Source organism: Ailuropoda melanoleuca, chromosome 14, assembly GCF_002007445.2.
Source record: "Ailuropoda melanoleuca isolate Jingjing chromosome 14, ASM200744v2, whole genome shotgun sequence".
In the NCBI taxonomy this organism is placed as follows: Eukaryota; Metazoa; Chordata; class Mammalia; order Carnivora; family Ursidae; genus Ailuropoda; species Ailuropoda melanoleuca.
In genome coordinates, this window is record NC_048231.1 from 2742642 (window position 1) to 2765038 (window position 22397).

General features: G+C 42.0%; 1 protein-coding gene across 1 annotated transcript in view; it reads right to left on the minus strand.

The window, feature by feature from the left end:
* The window catches only part of RTN1 (reticulon 1), a 213268-nt gene that overhangs the window by 89292 nt on the left and 101579 nt on the right, over window positions 1-22397 (minus strand). Inside the window, 1 exon segment of the mRNA XM_019800002.2 lies at window positions 7409-8182. Within this exon segment, the coding sequence (XP_019655561.2) occupies window positions 7409-8182 (774 nt within the window).

The following is a 22397-nucleotide window of genomic DNA, read 5'->3' on the forward strand; positions in this document are numbered from 1 at the left end:
TGTCATCTCTCCAAAGCTTTGAGGTCACTGATTTGAGGGGGTGAGGGGAGCAAACTATAACTAGGTAATCTGTTGCTTTAGAATTGTGGGAGAACACCGATGGACAAAACATTTCAAATTTGTCTAATTCTTTATAAAGTAGAACTGATTTTATCCTTTATCCATACAGCATTCATTCATCTATTATTTATTGAGAACCTACTATGTGTTAGGCTTTCTTCTAGGCATTTGGGACATATTAGTGAATGAAATAGGTAACAAAATCTCTGCTTATATTCTAGTGGGAGGAGAACACAATATATAATTATATATAGTAAATGAGTAAATAGTAATCTGTTGCTTTAGAATTGGTAAATCTGTTTAGAATTGTGGGAGAACACCGATGGACAAAACATTTCAAATTTGTCTAATTCTTTATAAAGTAGAACTGATTTTATCCTTTATCCATACAGCATTCATTCATCTATTATTTATTGAGAACCTACTATGTGTTAGGCTTTCTTCTAGGCATTTGGGACATATTAGTGAATGAAATAGGTAACAAAATCTCTGCTTATATTCTAGTGGGAGGAGAACACAATATATAATTATATATAGTAAATGAGTAAATAGTAATCTGTTGCTTTAGAATTGGTAAATCTGTTTAGAATTGTGGGAGAACACCGATGGACAAAACATTTCAAATTTGTCTAATTCTTTATAAAGTAGAACTGATTTTATCCTTTATCCATACAGCATTCATTCATCTATTATTTATTGAGAACCTACTATGTGTTAGGCTTTCTTCTAGGCATTTGGGACATTATTAGTGAATGAAATAGGTAACAAAATCTCTGCTTATATTCTAGTGGGAGGAGAACACAATATATAATTATATATAGTAAATGAGTAAATAGTAGGTTAGATGTTAAGTGCTGTGAAAAAAAGTAGAGTAGGGTGAAGGGATCAGGAGAGCTGGGAGAAGGTGGGGATGAATCTGTAATTTAATTTTTTTTAAAGATTTTATTTATTTATTTTAGAGAGAGAGCGAGAGGACAAGCAGGGGGAGCAGCAGGCAGAGGGAGAGGGAGAAGCAGACTCCCCACCAAGCAGGGAACCTGACCCAGGGCTTGATCCCAGGAGCCTGGGATCAAGACCTGAGCTGAAGGCAGATGCTTAACTGACTGAGCCACCCAGGAGTCCCTGAATCTGTAATTTTAAATAGGGTAGCCAAGATAGACCTCACTGAGAATGTAACCTATATTCAACACTTGGGTAGTCAAGAGAGTGACTCATGATGATAATCAGAGGAAAAAGCATGCCAAACAAAGGGAACCCATAGTGCAAAGGCCTGGAGGTGGGAGCCACATTGATTCCTAGGTATCACAAACATGCCCAATGGGTCTGACCGAAGTCCTGCCTGTACAACATTCCTAGAAGACCAGGAAGCAGGGAGGCAGGACCTGGGGCTCAGAGGGCTACAGTTGACCCCACAAGGCAGCCTGCCCTGTGTGCAAGCTGGCCTAGTGCTATGTGGACCAGGAGGCTGGCTGGTGTCCACTCATGTTCTACAAGTAGGAGCCCTGAGAGGCTTTGTATCTGTTTATGTGATGATATGATTAACATCTGTCTCTTCATCCTTCCCCACTTTCTCTGACCCCACACTGGAAGCCCCAGGAGGGCAAAGGGCAGCCAGCATCATTTTGTTCAGTGTCATATCTCCAGCATTTAGTGCAGGGTCTGGCTGAGTGAAGACTAGCTCAAATCTTTAGAACAGTGGTTCTTAATCATGTGTATGGCTCATAACTACCCTCAGAAATTCTGCCTTCATTGAAGTAAGTCTGAAGGGGCCTAGCCATCTGTATTTTGTAACTCCAAGGGTAATTCTTTTTTTTTTTTTTTTTAAGATTTTATTCATTTATTTGAGAGAGAAAGAGAGAAAGAGTGAGCAGAAGCAGGGGGAATGGCAGGCAGAGGGAGAGGGAGAAGCAGGCTCCCCATGGAGCAGGGAGCTGGTTGAGGGGCTCAACTCCAGGACCCTGGGATCATGACCTGAGCCAAAGGCAGATGCTTAACCAACTGAACCACCTAGGCACTCCTCCAAGGGTAATTCCAATAGTCACCTGTAGTTAGGGTTGGCAGACTTGGCAAATAAAAATAGAGGACATCCAGTTACCTTTGAATCTCTGCTAAACTATGAATTTTTTTAAGTGTAAGTATGTCCCATGAAACACTAGTATTTTGGCAACACTACCTCCAGTTGAAAACCACTGAGGTAGAGCACTCAGAAAAGGCTCCAAGATCTTGCTTCATTTACTTAAGAATAAGGATGGTGTCAGACAGCTGTGGGAAGTGGGATGGAAGGGCCTGATGTATTTTCTCTTGGGCAGGTGAACGTAGTACCCTGAAAAAAATCCATCCGTATTATGAGTTAAAAGCTTCTCAGTAGAAATTAATAGATGTTGTCCTTCGTTCTTAATGGGAACCAAAAGTTTAACAAAGTGCTAAGAGGAATTGGGGAAAAACCTGGAACAAAACAGAAGTTTTTGTACACTCAGTTTTAAAATTTATGGGCCTCTGATTAAGATTTTGGTTTTTCTGTGTCATGACTGACACAGCAAAGCTAGAAACAGTCAACAAAAATACTTGAACAGATTATAAAAACTGAGAAGGTTAGAACTGCCCTGCCTGGGGAGATGTGTTTGCTGCTGCTACTAATTAGAATGATAAAAAGAAAGGCCAACATGGGCCAGTTTGCCAAGTCCCAGATGCCACCGTCCAGCTGTGAATGATGCTGCCATTCAGGTCTCCCACTCATCATCCAGATGGATCATTTTTTTTTTTTAAAGATTTTATTTGTTCATTTGACAGAGATAGAGACAGCCAGCGAGAGAGGGAACACAAGCAGGGGGAGTGGGAGAGGAAGAGGCAGGCTCCCAGCAGAGGAGCCTGATGTGGGGCTCCATCCCAGAACGCCGGGATCACACCCTGAGCCGAAGGCAGACGCTTAATGACTGAGCCACCCAGGCGCCCCCAGAGGGATCATTTTAAAACACACATCTGATCTTGCCATGCTTCCCTTCTTTCTCCCCACTCTGGCCACATTGGCCTTGCAGCTGCTCCTAAACACCCAGGACATTCCCAGCTCTGGGCCTCTGCACTGACTGTCCCCCAGAATGCCCCTCTTCCTTGGGTATCTACATGGCTTGCTGCTTCCCCTTCTCCCCCGTGCAGGTCTCTGCTCAGAGCCCTCACCAGGGAAAACCTTTCCTCACAACCACCCGAATCACTCTCTTACACTGTGTCTTGCTTTATTTTTCTTCATTACCATTATAGATACCTGATATTATATTATATATTCATTTATTTGTATGTAAGTCTTCCCAATAAGAATGCAAGCTCCATGCAGATAGAAATCTTGTTAGGTTTCAGCAATGTATCCCCTGTGGTGATGGGACAACACCTGACATGGAGAAAATGGTCAACACATACTTGTTAAGTGAAGGGATGAATGAATGAATGTCAATTCCCAGATTAAAACCCTCCAGTGGTTTCCTGTTGCATGTGGAACAAAATCCAAATTCTTCATCCTAGTATGCGAATCCCTGAACAACCTGGGTCCTGCCTACCTCTGCAACTCTGTTCTATGCCATATTTATCCTTTGCTCCTATAAAAATTAATAAAGGGAAACCTCACTAATGTAGAGTCAGGAGGCTAAAAGGGGGCACTATACCACTCAATGCCAATTACTGGAAGGCCAATTATAGACCCCATCAGAAGAATCATCAACAGGGAAGAATGATCATTTACAGGCCCAACAGAAAAAGATATACATGAACCTTCTAGGAGAAACTGATTACCTCTGCAACTCAGCCAATGAGGAACCATCATTAGCCTGAACTATTACTTTTCTCCAATGGACTTCCATCCAAAACAACCCCTCCCAACTTCCTTGGTCTTATCCATAAAACAATGTTCCTCTCCTTTGTTGGACTTGCCTATGGTTTTACCATGGACAGCATGTCCTGAATTGTAATGCTCTGCTATTCCTGAATAAACCAATGTTTGTTGGCAAAATAACTATTTTTAAACTTAACACTTCGTTGCACCATCTTTCAGTTCCCAGATAACACGGCTTGGGGCCTGTGCACATGCTTTCGTCTGTACCCGGGGGTCCTCTTTTTATCCCTTCCTTTGAATTGTGAGCTCCTTCTCCTCATTCAGGTCTCAGATCACCTGTCACCTCCTCGGAGAGGCCATCCTTGACCCCTTCACACCCAACACTCTATCACTCCTTATAACAATCTGAATGTGAAATTTTAGATGTGATGAAATTGATTTACTTCTTACTGCTTATTTCTTACTAAGGGAAGCTGGAGTGGTTTAATAATGACCTCTCTGAGGCTACCACCTTGAAGAACATCCATGACCACCATAACATAGTCCTAGGCGCTGTGTCAGAAACAACATGGTGCCAATGGTCTGGCACGTGTCAAGAGACTGAGCATGTGTTCCTAGTGCTTCACTTGTATTCATGACTGATCTTTGCTGAGAAGAAACTTCCAATATGTAAGCTGTAAGAATTTTTGCCTCTGTACCTCAGATATATTAATTAACATCATGAAAATAGTTCACTACTTTAGAGAAAATCACAAAATGGAATAATCTATTGGAATTGAAGGAAATACATTAGACTCCTTGCTTAAGCTTCAGGGTCTGTGGCTAAAATTGTTCTAAATGAGAATTTCTCCTGATTCATAATTCACGTAATTAGAATTACTAGAATTAGATAGATAATTAGAATCATTATTATTATTACTATTATCAGAGTGTCACATGCCCAGAGTGCCAGGGGCTCACAAGATGGGGAGGGAGCTAGGGTAACCTCTTTGGATAGAAAGAACAAGGAGAAAGGCCTCAGTGACAACCTAATTCCCCCATCTTTCCTGTTAATTTTATTCTTATCTGTTGTCATTTGACTCAGGTGTTATGATGTGAGGTGTGTGTGGAGAGAGGAGCTAAACATGGGAGAGAACTATGTACTGGGTCTGGGGACTTTCTCTTTCTTGAATAAACTTTACTTAGCATGTTATTTGGACCAACTGCAGGAAAAAAAACATTGCCCTAATCCAATGCTGTCAAGTGCACAACCCAAGGTCATAAAACCCCAAGATCATGTCAGCCAGATTTGTCTTTGTATTATCTTGAAGCTGCTCCAAAACCCTAATGGGCTATGGCTACTGAAAAAAAGGGAAATTTCTTAATAATTCCTAAGCCCTATATCATATCAAGTCTTTCTCATCAGGTCTACAAACTAATTTTTACATGAGGCATGTGCCATATAAATGGACCTATATGTGCTGGGGCATTTCACTCTTCCTGAAGACTGCCTGAAGTTCTTCTAAACTGACCACCAGACAACCCCGTAGCTTGAGAAAACACAGCTGATAATATAGCTTACATCTTCAGAGCACCAATATCTTTAGGTTGTTGAATAACAGAAGGGTTTTACGATGCATTATCACAAAGACCACAAGGAGGCTTCGAGACTCAGATATGTTGCTACAACATGTTGTAATGTGGGACAAGTCACATCTAATTCACTTGGAGCCTCAGTTTCCTTATTTGTTGTCACTACCCAAATCTCAATTTACATCTCATGGAAATTCACTGTGGCCTCACACCTCCATGTCCTTGAACCTCCTCGGACTAGAAGGCCACCCTCCCCTTCACCTGGTTACCCTCTCTTGCTCCATTCACCTGGGAGCGGCTGGACTATACTCTCCAGCACCTATGTTTCCCTCTCAGAACACAAATCACACCGGAGTGTGACTATTTCCTTGGTCATCTGTTCCACTGGAAGACAGAAACTGTTTTTGTTTGTTTTTTTCAGTTCCAGACTCACCAGTACCTAGTAGAGCGCCTGACCAAAAGAATGTATGTAGAACGTGTTTGTTGAGCAAATGAATGAATTTGAAAATCAGGGATATGGTGCAGTGGCTCTTTAAGACCCTTGGATCCTTATAGTTGAATAAGTCTGAGATCAGGTTGGGAAGGGGAGGAGTTGATACTAAAATCTTTAGGGAAACAGGACGGGAGGCACATTAAGTTCTCTCCAACACCTGGATTTACTTCATTGTCAGGATTGAAAGCAATCACTCATAATAGGCTTTGGATCTGTTTTAAGACTTCAGTAAAAGGGGGCATCTGAGTGGCTCAGTCTTTAAGCGTCTGCCTTTAGCTCAGGGCATGATCCCAACATTCTGGGATCAAGCCCTGCATCAGGCTCCCTGCTCTGCTGGGAATCTGCTTCTTCCTTTCCCACTCCCCCTGCTCGTGTTCCCTCCCTTGCTGGCTGTCTCTCTCTCTGTCAAATAAATAAATAAAATCTTAAAAAAAAAAAAAAAAGACTTCAGTAAAAGCTCTTGCACCTGACTTCTGAAAATCATTTTTTTTTTTAATCAGAAAGGTTTGTAAATCACTTTTGGGTAGGATAAGAATGCCAGCCACTGGAGGCAGGGGAAGATCCAAGGACCTCTCATTGTCCTCTCCATCCTGATGCCTCGTGAACACTGAAGAGAGGTTGACATGCAAAGGTCTCACTTTTGCCACCTGGAGTGGAGTGGTACAAAAGGGGTGGGGACACTCCTGCTACCATTCAGGCCCTTCACCTGGATACAGGAGACCCCTTTGAGTTTAAGAGGATATACTGAGTGTGGTTTAACACTCTGCTTTGGGTCACAGTAGGAGAATATTCAAGTTGACAAAGATCAGAGCTTAGTGAATTCTGAACTTTTTAATTCTAATCAAATAAATCCTCTAAGTTTAAAAAATAAAACTTCAACAAAATAAAAAGACAAAAATGACCCTGCTGAGGTTGATGAAGAGGAAGATTATCCTTTTTTTAGGTTTCCTCTCATTGCCCATGTCCCCCTAAAGACCCTGAAGTGCACCCTGGCCCCCCTTCCTTGTACAGACTTGGAGCTGGGACGAGGAATGTGCAGTTTCCTGTCCCCGATGGCCCAGCTGGTCTGGAACCGGCATGGTGCTCTCTCTGTGATGCGTCCAGGAGACCCAGAAGTCCGTGTGGGAAGCTAACTAGAAGCAGACTGCATCTCCCTCTCTTCTCTGAATGATGGAGCCACGTGAGGATTTTCCTGCTCCAGTGTATCGTCCTTACCTCCTCCCTCAAATGAAAAAAGAAACACTTTACGAGACAAATCTGATAGGACTTCCACGGAAATCCCAGATCTCAACATTTGTACCATGGGCACAGGACTGAAAAAGTTGTATGTTAATTAAATCCAGTTAAACTGAAACTTAAAGGGACCCTATAGTAAAATATTTTGAATACAGATTCACATTCTTTTAATATTCAGATCTCTACACCCTGCATTTTCCCAAGGCAGGGAATACCAGTTCCCTTACCTGTCCCGGAAGACGGGGGCGTGACGGATCCCGGGCTGTCATCTTCAGGCTCTGAGACGGTGACGGTGGGGACTGTGTCGGGACTTGGTTTCAGACAGATATCTTGCTTCTCAGGGGTCTTCTCTTGGGTCGCAGTTTCAACAGAAGGTTCGATTTCAGTCAGGGTGATTTTGACAGGGGCCGTGATCAGAGGAGCACTGTGCTGTTCTTCAGAGAGATCATCTATGTAAGGTGCAAACGTTGATTCTTCAAATAAATGGTCCTTGAGGATTTTTCCCTCCACAGGAACTGGTTTCTCTGGTTCACGGGCCTCTTCAGGTTTTGTTGAGATATCAGTGTCCTTATTCTTAAAGTCCAAGCCTTTCTCTTCCATCATGGGGTGACACTGCTCCCGACATTTCACTTCCTCTGGCCTGGTTATGTCAATGTATTTATAGGCTTCCGCTTTCATCTGGTCCAGGGGGTCTGCTAAGATCTTGTTCACTTCCGTGGACTCTGCAGGAGTCATCTCAATTCCAGAATCAGAGCTAAATAAGCCACGAGGCTCCGTCCCAGGCACATCTGGGAAGGAGGGCCCGGGGGTACTCAACTCCTCAGGGCTCTCGGAAGTGGTGACTTGGCCGTTTTCCTTCTGAAGAATTCCCGTGAAATATGTAGAATCCTCCCGAGGTGGGGAGCAGATGTTGGAAATCAGAGACGTGTAACACGATCCTTCCCCATCTTTTGATGCTGTTGAAAAGGTATGATCCATGGCCCTGGAGACATCTGCCGCACCTATAAATCAAAACAGCAGCAGACAGTGAGGGGGCGTCTGGCTTCAGTTCTCTCTCCTGCCTAACCCCCCACCCACCCCGTCCTATGGAGACACGGCGGCCTTTCCCCTGACGCCCTCGGAGTTCCCTCGGAGCACACTCATGTTTTGCTTGTCTCCCTCCCGGCCCACAGCACTGGTGTCTTCCTGGTGGCAGAGCACACACGTCCACATGAGCTGCCACACCATAGAAGTTGGGGACAGATCCCAGAGGAGTGGAAAGCTGATGTTTCAAAATCTACTATCTTGACATAGAGTGACTTGGTCCTTCTTGGAATTGATCAGCAGACGCCCTCTTTATATCTCAAGTATTAATGACTCTTTAAATACAGCTGGAAATGTAGGCTACTTCGGGTTTGTAGATGCAGCAGTGGGGGAGAGGGGCTGCGAGACTCAGAGCTGGGAGAGGCCTCAAGAGACCCTCTTGCCTGGCCCTTTCAGTCAGGGACACCTGCTTCACCTGGACGGATGCTGTTCCTTCTCTTTTTAAAGGTCCTCAGAGAGGGGCACCTGGGTGGCACAGCGGTTAAGCGTCTGCCTTCGGCTCAGGGCGTGATCCCGGCGTTATGGGATCGAGCCCCACATTAGGCTCCTCTGCTGGGAGCCTGCTTCTTCCTCTCCCACTCCCCCTGCTTGTGTTCCCTCTCTCACTGGCTGTCTCTATCTTTGTTGAATAAATAAATAAAATCTTTAAAAAAAAAAAACTAAAGAATTTCTTTATAAAAAAAAAAAAGGTCCTCAGAGAAAGGGACTCCTAGTTTTCCAATGGCCTAATCCCAAAATGGTACCACCTTAATAAGTACTTCCCTATTTCTTCAGTTTTCTCCTTATTTTGTTTCCCTCCTCACTCACCCACCTACTGCCCATTTTCTACCTTCCAGTCATGTTCAAAATGATCCAATGGGAATTTCTTGGTTCCACCGGTGGTGCTAAGGGCAAAACAAGTTTATAAATTTTGAGTCTATGCAGTGTTTTCACCTGGCCTTTATTCTACTCATAAACCAGCCAAAAAATTCACAAATAGCAAGCAGAAGAGGGGGACCCTCTGTAATTCTTCTTTGCTATAAAATGCTGCCAGAGGGGAAGAAAACTAACATTTATTGAGGCCTTATCATGTGTTAAGCAGTGGGATTTTACCTAATTCTCATAACTCTTTTTTTTTTATTTATTCGACAGAGATAGAGACAGCCAGCGAGAGAGGGAACACAAGCAGGGGGAATGGGAGGAAGAAGCAGGCTCACAGCAGAAGAGCCTGGATGTGGGGCTCAATCCCACAACGCCGGGACCACGCCCTGAGCCGAAGGCAGACGCTTAACCGCTGTGCCACCCAGGTGCCCCCATAACTCTTTTATAAACTAAGCCCCATGCTCTCAACACGTCATACACATACACGAACACAAACACACACAAAGCCCTTAGGACACACTCAAAGAATATTCCAGGGCATTAATCCATACAAGCAAAAAAAAAAAAAAAGTAGTAGCAGTAATCTAATAATATTAATAGCTAATATCTGCATGTTTGCCATGCATCAGAGATAGTTCTGAGCTTTTAATTAATATTGACTCATTTAATCATCAAAGCAATCCTAGAAGATGGAATGGGTACTATCATTAGCCACATTTTACAGACAAGGAAATCCCAGCCAGGATTCAAACCCAAGACGTCTCAAAGTCAGGAAACATTCCCTAACACCCTCTGTAGCTCCTTAAATCAGTTTGTGAAGTCTTCTTTAAAGTAATTTTGAGTCAGTTTTATTACAAATAAACTTGGCTTTTGTCTTCACCAAGCCCTTCATAATCTCACACTCACTTGGCCAGCTTTTCTAGACCTGCCTTCCACGTGCCAATTCAAACTCTCTTTTTGGTGGCTCAAGCCACTGGTCATCTACAGGGAATGGAAAAGCACACGGCCTCTAGCCCCTCCCACCCTGGCACCTGCTGTTTTCCTTCCTTGGAGCTCTCTTCCCCCAGATACGTGCCTACCTCACCCCTTCACCACCAAGTCTGCTCAAATGTCACCTTTTAAAGAAGATGACCCTGACCACTCTCTCTCCAATTGCAACCAGCCCTCCCCTCCCTATTCCCTGGCAATCCTGTGTCCTCCTACCCTTCTCTCTACCTTTTCTTTTCCCCAAAAACACTTGTCTCCTTCTAAAATACCACTTAATTAACCTATTTATTTATTACCTATTTATTGGTTATTGAGGTTATGTTCTATGAGGGCAGGAATCTTTGAACATTTTGTTCACTAAGTCAGCCCAACACCTAGAACGGGACCTGGCACATAGTAAGTGTTCAAATACTTGCCAAATGGAAGAAGGTATTTTCGAGTTTAGAACCAAACACAGATAATTGGATTGTGTAGGAAGACAGATGGGAAGTATTTTAAAGCTTCTTTCAAGCTATAGGCTCAGTCCACATGTAGACCTCACTGCAGGCAGGGGAATCAATCCTGAGGTGTTTTACTACAGTCATCTGGCCCTGGGGATTCTCTAGCACAATTCTCTGGAAGCACTTGCGTGTGTTAGTAAGTATTCGCCATAAAGTAAGGAGGGTCCTGCCCATGGCTATGAACGGCCTGAGGTGTGGGGGTGGGGAAGAGGACGCTCTCCTGGAGACCATACAGTAGGTAGTTTCAGGCCTGTGGCAGAGCCATTATCATTCAGCTCCCACTTGACGCTTCCACTGCAGGGGCCACCTCAGGGCTCCTGGCCCGTACCACCTCTACCTGGCACATCGCCGGCAGTCTCCTGCCATTAGTTATCATACTACACACAACTGTCCACTACTCAGCCACTGGCCATAGGGCTCTGCCTTGTCTCACCAGAAAATCCTTCAATTCTGCAGCCTAGCATTTGAGACGATGTGAAGGCCACACGGCCTCACTCACAGCCCCGTCTCTGCTGCTCCTCTCACTAACCCTCCACTCCAGGCACTCGAAGCCCTTCATAATCTCACACTCACTCGGCTGGCTCTTCTAGACCTGCCTTCCACGTGCCAATTCAAACTCTCAGCTCTGGTTAATATAAACTACCCATTGCATCTCCAACACTTTATTCTTCCAATCTTCACATCTAAATATCTTGGGCATTCAGATAGAGAGGGGCCCAGCATTGGTCTAGGCAGGAACAAGCATTGGGTAGGAGATTGGCTGAGACAACTGCAGAGGTCCCTTTCAAATTTCTGTGATTTTGACACTGACTGGCTGCCCCCACAGTCAGACAAAACCTCCTTTACTTTTTGACACTGACTGGCTGCCCCCACAGTCAGACAAAACCTGTAAAAGAGAATCAATATCATTTTCCCTGAGGTGATGCCACAAAGAATAGGGGCTTCCCAGATGAATAGGGATAACTAAGGGAATAAAATCTAGGGTACATTTACATTATTTGTGAATCTATAAATAGAATCAATAGTTAGGAAGAACTCCCACTCCTGAAATTCTTATCCTACCAGCTCTGATCTTGCTCAAAGAGCCCAGTACAAAATTAGAAGGACCCTTTTGCCATACTCTACAAATACCACCAACTAGAGGAAGAAGAACAAAGTCGTGGGACACCTGGGTGGCTCAGTTGGTTATGAGTCTTTTGATTTTGGCTCAGGTCATGATCTCAGGGTCGTGAGATCAAGCCCCGCGACTGGCTCTGTGCACTCTGTACGGAGTCTGCTTGAGATTCTCTCTCTCTCTTCCCCCCACCCCATGCTCATGCTTACTCTTTAAATAAATTAACTCTTAAAAAGAAGAAAAAGGAGGAGAAGGAGGAGGACCAGAAGGAGAAGGAGAAGGAGAGGAGGAGGAGGAAAAGGTCATTTGTATAAACCACACATTTTAGACGGGAGCATGTCATGACTCTTGTAAAAGCAACAAATAATGTCCCATTTTCTTAAACTGAGCTAAATATCCTGAAAGTTTCTCTAGGTTCTAGCTTACTGAAATGTGTATACATTATATAGTGCCTATGGGATAGAACTTGTGGAAACAGAAAGTCCTTCTAGACAGTAAATTATGTGAGAGCAGAGTCCTGTGGGACTGTAAGAACAGAGAAACCAAGCTGAGCCTCAAGGCTCAGAAAGGCCAATTAATTCTTGTCAGTGCTTCCTGCAGGCTGGCAGATGTGAGAACTGAGGCAGGGAGCAAAAGCCAGTTGGCCCAGGTTGGAACCAATATTGTTACACTGTTAAATACAAATCCACCAAATATAAGCGCTTTCCTTGTCTGGGCTAGAAATGACTACTTTCTTTATATAACCAAAGATTCCTTGGAACGTCTGACTTCCTCATTCTCTCTGGCTATTTCCTTGGTCATCTAAAGTCCGACTGGTACGGAGGCAGACGTACACCAAGAGTCAATGTGTGGACCCACAGATGCTCTCTCTGGGGGCCGCTGGACCAGAGGGCACAGCAAATTCAGTTACCTGGATGCATTTAAAATGGGATTGGACTTTAAATTTTCAATTTGCAACTAACTTTTCAGGAATGTACTTATAATAAAATACTGAAGGATTCACAGGCATCTATTTCTAGCCAAAAGCTAAACGGAAGAAGAATGAAACCAAGCTAAAATTATTGTCATTGGAGCACATGTGTGGATAAAATCAGGCTTTTGTATCCACCCATGTCCTAGGTCAGAAATACTAACCATGAGCTAGACAAATTCAGTAATTTCATGAAGGGTGGGTGTTTTGTTTAATTTTATTTTATATCTTTGATTCTCTGGCAGTACCAAGGAATGAGATGGTAAAGATAACTTGCAGAAGACGGTCTTACATTCCCCAAGGAAAGTTTCAATCCTCAAATCCTTTAGCTCTTAAACTCTGACTCACCCTCACAGAATTGAGTTCCTTGGATTGGTGGCCTAGAGCTTAGTTTTGTATTCTGGCTGTACCACTATCAGTTGGGAGATGTGGACGCCTCTCTGTGCATCAGTTTATTCATTTTGAAAATGGGGGCAGGAATGTCTCCTCTCGTATTGGGCTGTTATGAGGATTAAATGACAATATGCACTTAGCTCTTCACCTGGCCCATAGTACACCCTCAATAAATGAGAGCTGTACATTTTATTATTACCTCTATTTTCCAAAGAAGATACTAGCCATTGGCAACACATTTGCACCTGTCTATTAGTTTGGTATTTTATCTTTAATGAGGTGTGATCGAGGTCTTTTGGGCCAAGGTTAAATCTAGCCAAACCACACATGTGTTGCACTGTGGGGTCTGACTTAGATGTTAAAGTCCTCAGAGTCCAAGGCCATGGCTGTCTGCACAGCATCATGAGCAGGTGGTCGTTACTTAAGTACTTTCTAGTGAGGCAACGGACATAGATCCTGTCATGCACGTGGTGATGATGACTGGAATGTTTAAAGCTGAAACTTACCAAGACAATAGACAGAAAAGGAACAGAAGTATTTGGTGTCCATGGATGAGCTTTCCCCCTTGTGGACAGAGCTCATTCTGACCTCTCAGGGTGAGAAGAGGTCTAGGGTTTAAGATGATATTTATAACTCAATAAAGCCCCTCTTCCTGCTTTGAAATGGAAACAGAGAATGCCAGAAACAAAGACTGATTATACCAAAAGGCTTTCTCAGCACAGAGGTAGATATGTTCCATTAGAGAAATCTGGTTTACCTTTCTCCCTGGATTAAAAAAACAAAACAGAAAACACCAATTATTGTTTGAATAGAGCCAATACTTACAGATATAAGGGACATTAGTCCCATTGAATTGAGAAATATATTTTTAAAAGGGGGCTGTAATTTAAAAAAAAACTGGACTGACAGTAGGGGTGGGGAGAGAGATACACATTAAAATTCAAGAATTAGAGGCTAGAAGCAGTGACCCGGAATGAATCTGCATTCATGTTCCCCACAATCGTTTGCCCTTAGACTGCCCGCGTGATGGATGGCTGTAGCCTGCACAGAGTTTAGTCTGTAAGGCTTTTTCCCTGAAACTCCCACTCATCGTTTCTGAGTGCTGAGATATCAGCAGGCCCACAGTATGGAGGCTGTGACACATTTGACAACAGAGCCATTTATGAGGGATGAATATACCAGGAAGGCTCCAGGAGCCTCGATGTCACCTAGAAAACATTCTCCTTTTGAAATTAAGTGGTCTGTGATTTAACATGAAAAATGGGTGTTGAAAAATCCAGGTATACCCATTCTTTAAAATTTTATCTATGTGATTAGTCAATAAAGTTAAAAAAAGAAAGAAAAAGAAAGAAAAATGAGCCTGTGTTCTCCAGAAAAAGACTTTAAGCCAAAACTGATGGCAAGTTTGGGGGTTTAAGAATATGAGTAACTACTCTTTCTTTCCCCAGTTTCCTGCCTTATTTAAAGCTTGCCTGTCAGGATAATAGATTTAGCTGTTGAGATTGCAAAATTAATGTCTAATGAAAAATGATTCAGCAAGTTTTTGTTTTTTTGTGTGGGCGTTCTTCCCCCATATGAAAAGCTAGGACTTCCACTGCCTGTGGAGTTTTCACTTTAGAAGAAAATTCTGTAGAGGAAAAAACCTGGCCTGGCAGACAAACCACTGTCTAAGTTTCTCTGACAGTTCTCAGCAGTGCCTTGGAAAGCACAAAGCCGCAGAGCACCGAGATGGAATGGGAGTGGAAATTCTGATGAGCTTGGAAGAGTGGGATATAGTTTGACTTCTGTCCAAAGGTGAAAATGTGATTCTATGACCTTCTTTGGGGGACAATCATTTTTGGGAGGACAGAGGAGGTAAATATTTGTAATTTACTTATATCTTAAGAAAAAGTCCTAAAAACCCTATATAGACTTCCTGTTGTCTTTTTAAACAGCTTTATTGATTTATAATTCATAAAATTCGCTAGTAAAGTGTAGAGTTCACCAGTTTTTGTATATTCACAGTTATACAGCCATCATCATTATCTAATCTACCACCTAATTCAGATGCATTCTATCTGATGCTTCCAATACACAGAAAGCTCTCAGTTACCCCTGACACACAGAGAATTGCCTTTGGGACATAAACAAGAGCAATCCCATCCTAGTTATCATTTGTTGATAGAATATTGCTCTCTGATTTCCAAAGAGGAAAATAATTGGTTTTGGTCACATGACTTCAATGCTATGTATACACGGAGAGTAGAAAAAAAGGTATATTATAAATTTGTTTGTTCATTAATGGTCCGTTTCCTCCCTTCCCCCTCATAGAATCATCTAGCTAATCCCCATAGTTCCTACATGATCTTTCTCCCTTACTTCCCATTTCATGGTTACCTCCTCAGCTGACTCTCACCGCCTTCCCCTTGAATGACTGATAGGTTCCTAAGCGTCTGGCTTCCGGCCTTACCTCTTCTTCTGTGTGCCACTCTGCACACAGCTACCGTATTCCTCTCCCTAAAACACTACTTTCACATATCACTTTACTACTCCAAAGTCTTTGGTGGCTGTCTCTGCCCATCCTTTTGCTTAGAATTCAGGATCCTCTTCAACGAGGTCCCAGTCTGCCTTTATGGTTTTATTTTTGAGCCTGCTCAGGAAACACACTTGATCAAGCCCACAAACATGAGATTTTCACCTTCTATAGCCTTTACTCAAGCTTTCCCTTCAACTGAAAGGCTGTTTTACTCTTCCCCAAATCCAAATAAAGTCATGGATGATGTCTCATCTCCTCTAGGAGGTCTCCCCCTACCTCCCTAACCCTCAGTGCTTTCTCCCTCATCCCTGTTCCAAGGGCCATGACCATTTATTTAGGGCTCATTGGCTTTTCTGCCTCTGTTGTCAGCTATCTTTTTCTGCATACTTGTGGAAAACCATGTCTATACTTTTCCATATCCCTGAGTTCCTAGCACTGTGCTTTGCACAGAGTACACACTCAGTAATTACTGACTGGATGACTACCTCCATATTACCATCTGATTGAGTCACGTTCAAGAGCTTTTAGAATGAGCTTTACCATCAATCATGTATTAATCCAATTTAAAAAATCTACTCAATACTTAACCTTGGTGAAGCACCAAAATGAAGGACATTCCTATGCTTATGTAGGTTTAGTAACCTGCTGAGTCACAAACATTTACCATGAAGCCATTGTTTGTAAATAGAAGTTCGGGTCCCCCTGGCTGCTTATGGCAGTGATGCCGGGGGATCATTACTGGAGCAAGGAGGTCCCATATGGGGCCAGGACATTTAATACAACCTGATTGATCCTTCTGGTCAGACATGGTGTTATCAGAAAAAAATAAAGAAGGATCAAAATGGTTCTTTGAGGGGGCCTGGGTGGTTCAGTCAATTAAGCAACTGACTCCTGATTTCAGCTCAGGTCTTGATTTCGGGGTCACGAGATCAAGTGACACCCCCCCCACCTTTGGGCTCCACGCTCAGCAGGGAGTCTGCTTAAGAGTCTCTCTCCCCTTCTCCCTCTGCCCCTCCCCACCTCGAGAGTGCGCTCTCTCTAAAAAAAAAAAAAAAAGCGGGGGCTTCTTTAAAGTCCTCTAATCCCAGGATCTCATCCACAAGATTAAGACCATTTCCCAACTTTAGTTTGTTATCTGCATTGACGGCATCTCACTGCTTGTTACGCAAACCAAATTACTAGTAAGTGTTGTAGTTAAGAGCCTATGCCCCGGGTGAAGTGCAGGACTTTGAATACTGACTCCACCATTTATTGGCTGTGTGAACAGGGGCAGCTTTCCTAATGCCTTTGTGCTTCAGTTTCGTCTATTAATAATAATTACCACCTCCTAGGATTTTTGCAAAGACCAAACGAGATATTGGAATCAAAGCATAAGTATCATGCTGATACATATGAAGGACTCATTATTGTTTTTAAAATGTAACTTAAATATACCTCCCTATTGCTTTCAGCCTTTAGTCCCAGGTTTGTCTTCATATTCTATTAGTGGAAATAGACACCTCAAATAATTAGTAAACAATATGGCATATAAAGAGCTAATCCCCCCAAAATATAGTGAGTTCCAAGGAACCAAGAAGAAAAAGCCCTCAGTCCATTTACTTAATAATAGACAAAGGACAAGAATAAACACTTTGCATGGAAAAGTCAATATAAATGACTCCAGAACATAAAAATGCAAGTTAAAACAACCCTTAAAATGACATTTCTCCATTTTCAGAGTGGGTAAGACTCAAAAAATGTTTGGCTATCCACTCTTCGGTGCCTAGGGGGAAACAGGCACCGTCATACTAAAGCGCAGGCTGGTAGGATTGGAATATGATATACCCCAAGGGAGGGCAATTTGGCAGTGTCTATCCACATTATAAATTCATCTACTCTTTGAACCAGTACTCTTACAGGAATTATTCTATAGACATACTTGTACATGTTTAAAAGTGAATATGAACAAAGCCATTTATCACAGCATAGTTTGAAAAAACAAAAACCAGAATCAACTCAAATATCCACAATCAGGGCCTGGTCAAACTATGTACTTGTACACAAAGAATACTGTGTGGTTGTATGAAGGAATGGAGACAACATCCATGTATTGATACGGAAAGATTTCCAGGTAAATATTGTTAAGTGAAAAGTAAGACGCAGAAAATATTTTCTGGATATAAATACAGATATACAGAATGCAAACTTTCTTGTAAGAAAAGGGGAAAATAAGAATATATTTGTATTTGTTTATATCTGCATAAAGAAACACTGGAAGAACACATGAGAAATTATTTATTAACCATGGGGGTGCGAGAGGATAGAGAGTAACAGAAGTAGAAAGGAGACCTTTCATTGTGTCCTTTTTAAAAACGATTTTCCTTTTTCAACAAAAAGAATGCATACTACTTAAAATTTTAATTTCATTTTGAAAAAAAAAAAGAAAACAATGTAGGAGGATAGTAATAGTGTTGCACAAGCTCTGATGGGAACCCCCCAACCCAGCTTCCTTCTTCCACATGACAGACACTCAAAGATGTGAAGACAGAGGTCCTCTCTTTGGTTCTGGTGGCTCAGGCTAAAACCTTCATTCTCTCTTTCACATGTGGTGTTCTCTTCACACCCAGTTCTGAGGGGACGCAGACAACATCTTGCACTCACTGCTCCCCTCATGTTATTCACACTTGCTGGCAAATAGATTTTGTTTGGTAAATACGTATGGAATGAATAAATACGTTTCCAGGCTCATCATACCGCTTTCTATTGAGGGATAGATACACTGTAGTTTGTCCTCTTCCCTCTAAAATCTGAGCTGGATCTGACTACAAGCCAATGAGTACAGTGGGACAGTGAGACAGTGAGACAATTTCTCCTGCCAGTTTTGATTCCCTTGACTTAAATTTCCTAATTTTATTTACAAACTTTTTAATTTAACTTAATTTAATTTAAATTCCAGTATCATTAACATACAGTGTTATATTAGTCTCAGGTCTATAATATAGTGATTCAGCACTTCCTTACATCACCTGTTGCTCATCAGGACAAGTGCACTCCTTAACCCCATGCCCCCCCACCTCCCCTCTGGTCACCATCAGTTTGTTCTCTAGAGTTAAGAGTCTGTTTCTTGATTCAGAAACTTTTATACCTGCCACCCTGCACTATTAGCTCATGTTGCATTTGTAGCTAACCAAAACGTGGGTACATAAGTTGTTTTTTTCCCTCTAAATGACTGCAAAATTTCAAAATGTACTTTTAGCCATAGTACTGGATATTTTTCATAAGCTTGAAAGACATTAAAGTCAGAGGCAAAGAATATTCATGATAACTGCCTATGACCTGCATCTATCACTTAGAACACATTGAAGAAGACCCTAGAAAGGGGATTTACCTCAGTTTAGAATAATCCACAGAATCAAGCTAATGCTGATGCTGGAGTTAGTGTCTTCTCATTAGAATGTGTCTTATAAAGGGAAATGTATGGCCACAAAGCCTGGGGCCAACCTTGTAGGGCTGCCACCAGTCCACACTGTGCCTTGACCAAAAAAAAAGAAAAAAATTCTTCTTCAGGTGGACACAGACCTGTGCCACAGGCTTGCATCCTCTGCTGAAGGTCTTGGATTTTGTGCCAGTACTGGGAATTGAACATAGGTCACAAAGGTCACTGGGATCTAAAACAATGTCATGTAAAGCTGTGAGAGGTACATAGGAAGGACAAACGAGGATGACAACCGAGGGATAATACTGTTAGAAAGATAACATGGCGCGTGATGGGGCGTGGTGTGTGGTGCGGTGCCATGTGCTCTGCCGTGGTGGTGCGACACCACATGGCGCATGGTGTGCTGTGCTTCCGGCTATGGCATTTTGGGACAGAAAAATCACAGGTGTGAAGAGGACTTGGAGTTCCATCTCCAACAAGTTACTGACCTTTAATGTCATTAAATTCTTAGGAAAAGAGAAAGATAACAACAATAGCTAACATTTAAGTTATATGCTTACTATGCTCCAAACAAGATAATTACATGGATTGTCTCATTTTAAGTTTCAACGGCTTATGAAACTTTTTTTTTAACCACACTCATGCTATTGATGAAGATACTGAAGCTTCGAGAGGTCAAGGAATTTGCTTTGAGGAACACAACCATAAATGACAGGACCAGAACTTGGATTTAGGGCAATCGGACTGCAAGCAGATGCTATTAGCACCATTCTCAGAATTGCTGGGGGATTAAAGGAAACTAAATGGTTTGTGGCTGGCTTCTTAAGCAAGGCAAGGCAGATCTGATTTGGAGTCACGTCATAGCTAACAATGCAGTCAAGGAGCAAGAAACTGGCTCCGCACGATCTCTGCACAACGCAGACCCAATGGCTGATCGATGATCACTTCTTACACAAATCATTAAGTGGTTGGGGCAAGAAAGCGTGTGTTCCAGGACTTATGATTTAACTGAGAGTATATCAAAGTAGATTTTAAAAACTCTTACACTGACCGCCTTTTTGAGGTACGGTGGTAGAAGAGAAGGCTTTGATTTTGAAATGCAATTATCATTAGCTACTATTTTTCCTTTATACAGCATTTCTTCTTCCTCAAGTTTTCAAAATCTAACTCCTATGTTTTCCTACTCCTGGAATATCTGAAATTTAATTTGGGGCTTTCAGCATTCCTAATTTCAAACATTATCTCCTATGGGAACATATAAAACAGAAATAGGTGAATGACATCCTGGGACAAATTAGCTTAAACCTGGAATTTGGGGCATACCAGTTGGCAGATACTTGACTTTCACACACACACACACACACTCACACACACATACATACACGGAGTCAAGATCAAAATAATATGTAGAAAATTTATTCTACTAGGTATATAGAAAATAGCCTCAGAGGTAGCCATACTAACCAAGGAAAGTGACAAAAAAGATTAATGTCCTTTATCAACAGAGCATTCACTTTGTTCCTGTGAGCTCTCTGATCTATGGGTTGAGGTAAACTGTGTGCTTCAAGCAAGACAATAACTCAGCCATTGAAGTGCCAGAGTTTGGGAGTATTGATCCAAGTGGCTCTCAGTGCTAAGTCAGGAAACTATAGCAAGATTTTTCTTCCCACTTTCTTTCCTTTTATCCCCAGGCAGAAAAAGGACAATAAACAACAAGCAATAAATTCAAAACATACACAATTTCTGAAATTCAAGCAAAATTTCAATCACCGGCACATTCGAAGGGGGTAACTGAAACATTTCATTTTTCTAGTGTAACCTACCTAAGTGATCAATAAAAATACATTGTAGGGTTTTCCTTTAAATTTTTTTAAGTAGCCTCCATGATGGGCTTGAACTCACGACCCTGAAAGCAAGACCTGAGCTGAGATCCAGAGTCATACGCTTAACCGACTAAGCCACCCAGGCGCCCCTACATTGTGTTTTTAGGAATCTGGAGAAGGGCTGCTATTGAGAGAATAGTGAGACTTGCCTGGGGGCTTTGAAAATAGGTATGATTTCAGAGAGGCAAAGGGAAGTAGTTGGAAGTTACTTTAGGGGCAGAAATAACAGCAAAGTCAAGGGCAAAATAATGAGTAAGAAAGAATTCCAACTCCAACAAGAGAGTTTGGGAAGCAGAGGAAACTCAGGCCAGAAGGAGTGTCTGGGATTATGGAGCCAGCATGGGGGCTTTATAAAGGTGGTGGGACATAAGGATCCAGTGATTGTTTTAGAGCGATTAGACCAAAAATAGCTCCAACAATGGTAGCATATAGGTTTGGGGGTCATGTCAAATAAATTTGTGATTTTTAAAAAAATTATAAAAGTAATAATACATGATCACTATAATTTTTTTAAAAAAAAATATAGATATACACAAGTTAAAAAGTTACAGTTCCTATCCCTACTTTCAGGTCTCTGAGAGAGAGAAAGAGATGTACTTTATATTTGAGAAGTCAGTATTCCATAGAATGAATGCTCTAAAATTCGTTTAAGCATTCCCCTTCTGTTGGACATTTATGATGTCACCATTCTTTTGCTGTTATAATTATGGCAATGAATGTCCTTTGAGTACATGACTTTTTGATAGGACCACTGAGGCTCAAGAATGTAAATATTTTTAAAAATTTTAAGATAGTAAAACATTCTTCTTTGTGTCAAAATGGAAGAATTAGAAGAAAACAGAGCAAAGAAGGAGCAGGATTCAACAGTACGGGAGCTAAGAAAAAGAGGGGTTCCAGCAGATGCTATAAAAAACCAGAAAACATACACCAGGACTTGCACTGAAGTATAGCCTGGAATTCCAGACCCCAGACCCAATAGCTCTCGAAGAGACTGGAGAAGGCGGGTTCAGAAGAAAGACTTTACTCTTAGAGCAGTGCTGATTAGGAAAGTGTCACAGAATTGAAGGGGTTGAAGCCCAGCTTTGAAGAATGTGGAGAATTCATAGAGGCTAAAAAACAGGTAAAGAACTTCTAAGGACGGAAGTGTTGATGCTTTGATGTTCAGTCAAACACATTCACAAAGTTATGTGAATTTCTAGATATTCCATCTGAAGTTTGGCCACTGTCTCACAGTCATCTTTTTTGAATAGTCTGAAATGAATCTGTCATGTTTGAGGTGAAAAAGTTGACTCCCTAAACAAGCTAGTATGTGAACAGTTAAAATTGTCTGAGTAACACCACAAATAGATAAGAGCTTGCAGAGGTTACTGCATTTCTTTGTTCTGTAAGATCTCATAAAATGAGAGCAGAAGCCTCCACCAAATGTGTCCTGGAAGAGGAACCAGCAACCAATTACTATGTCAATAATTCAATACAAGCATTAAATTTTCATGGT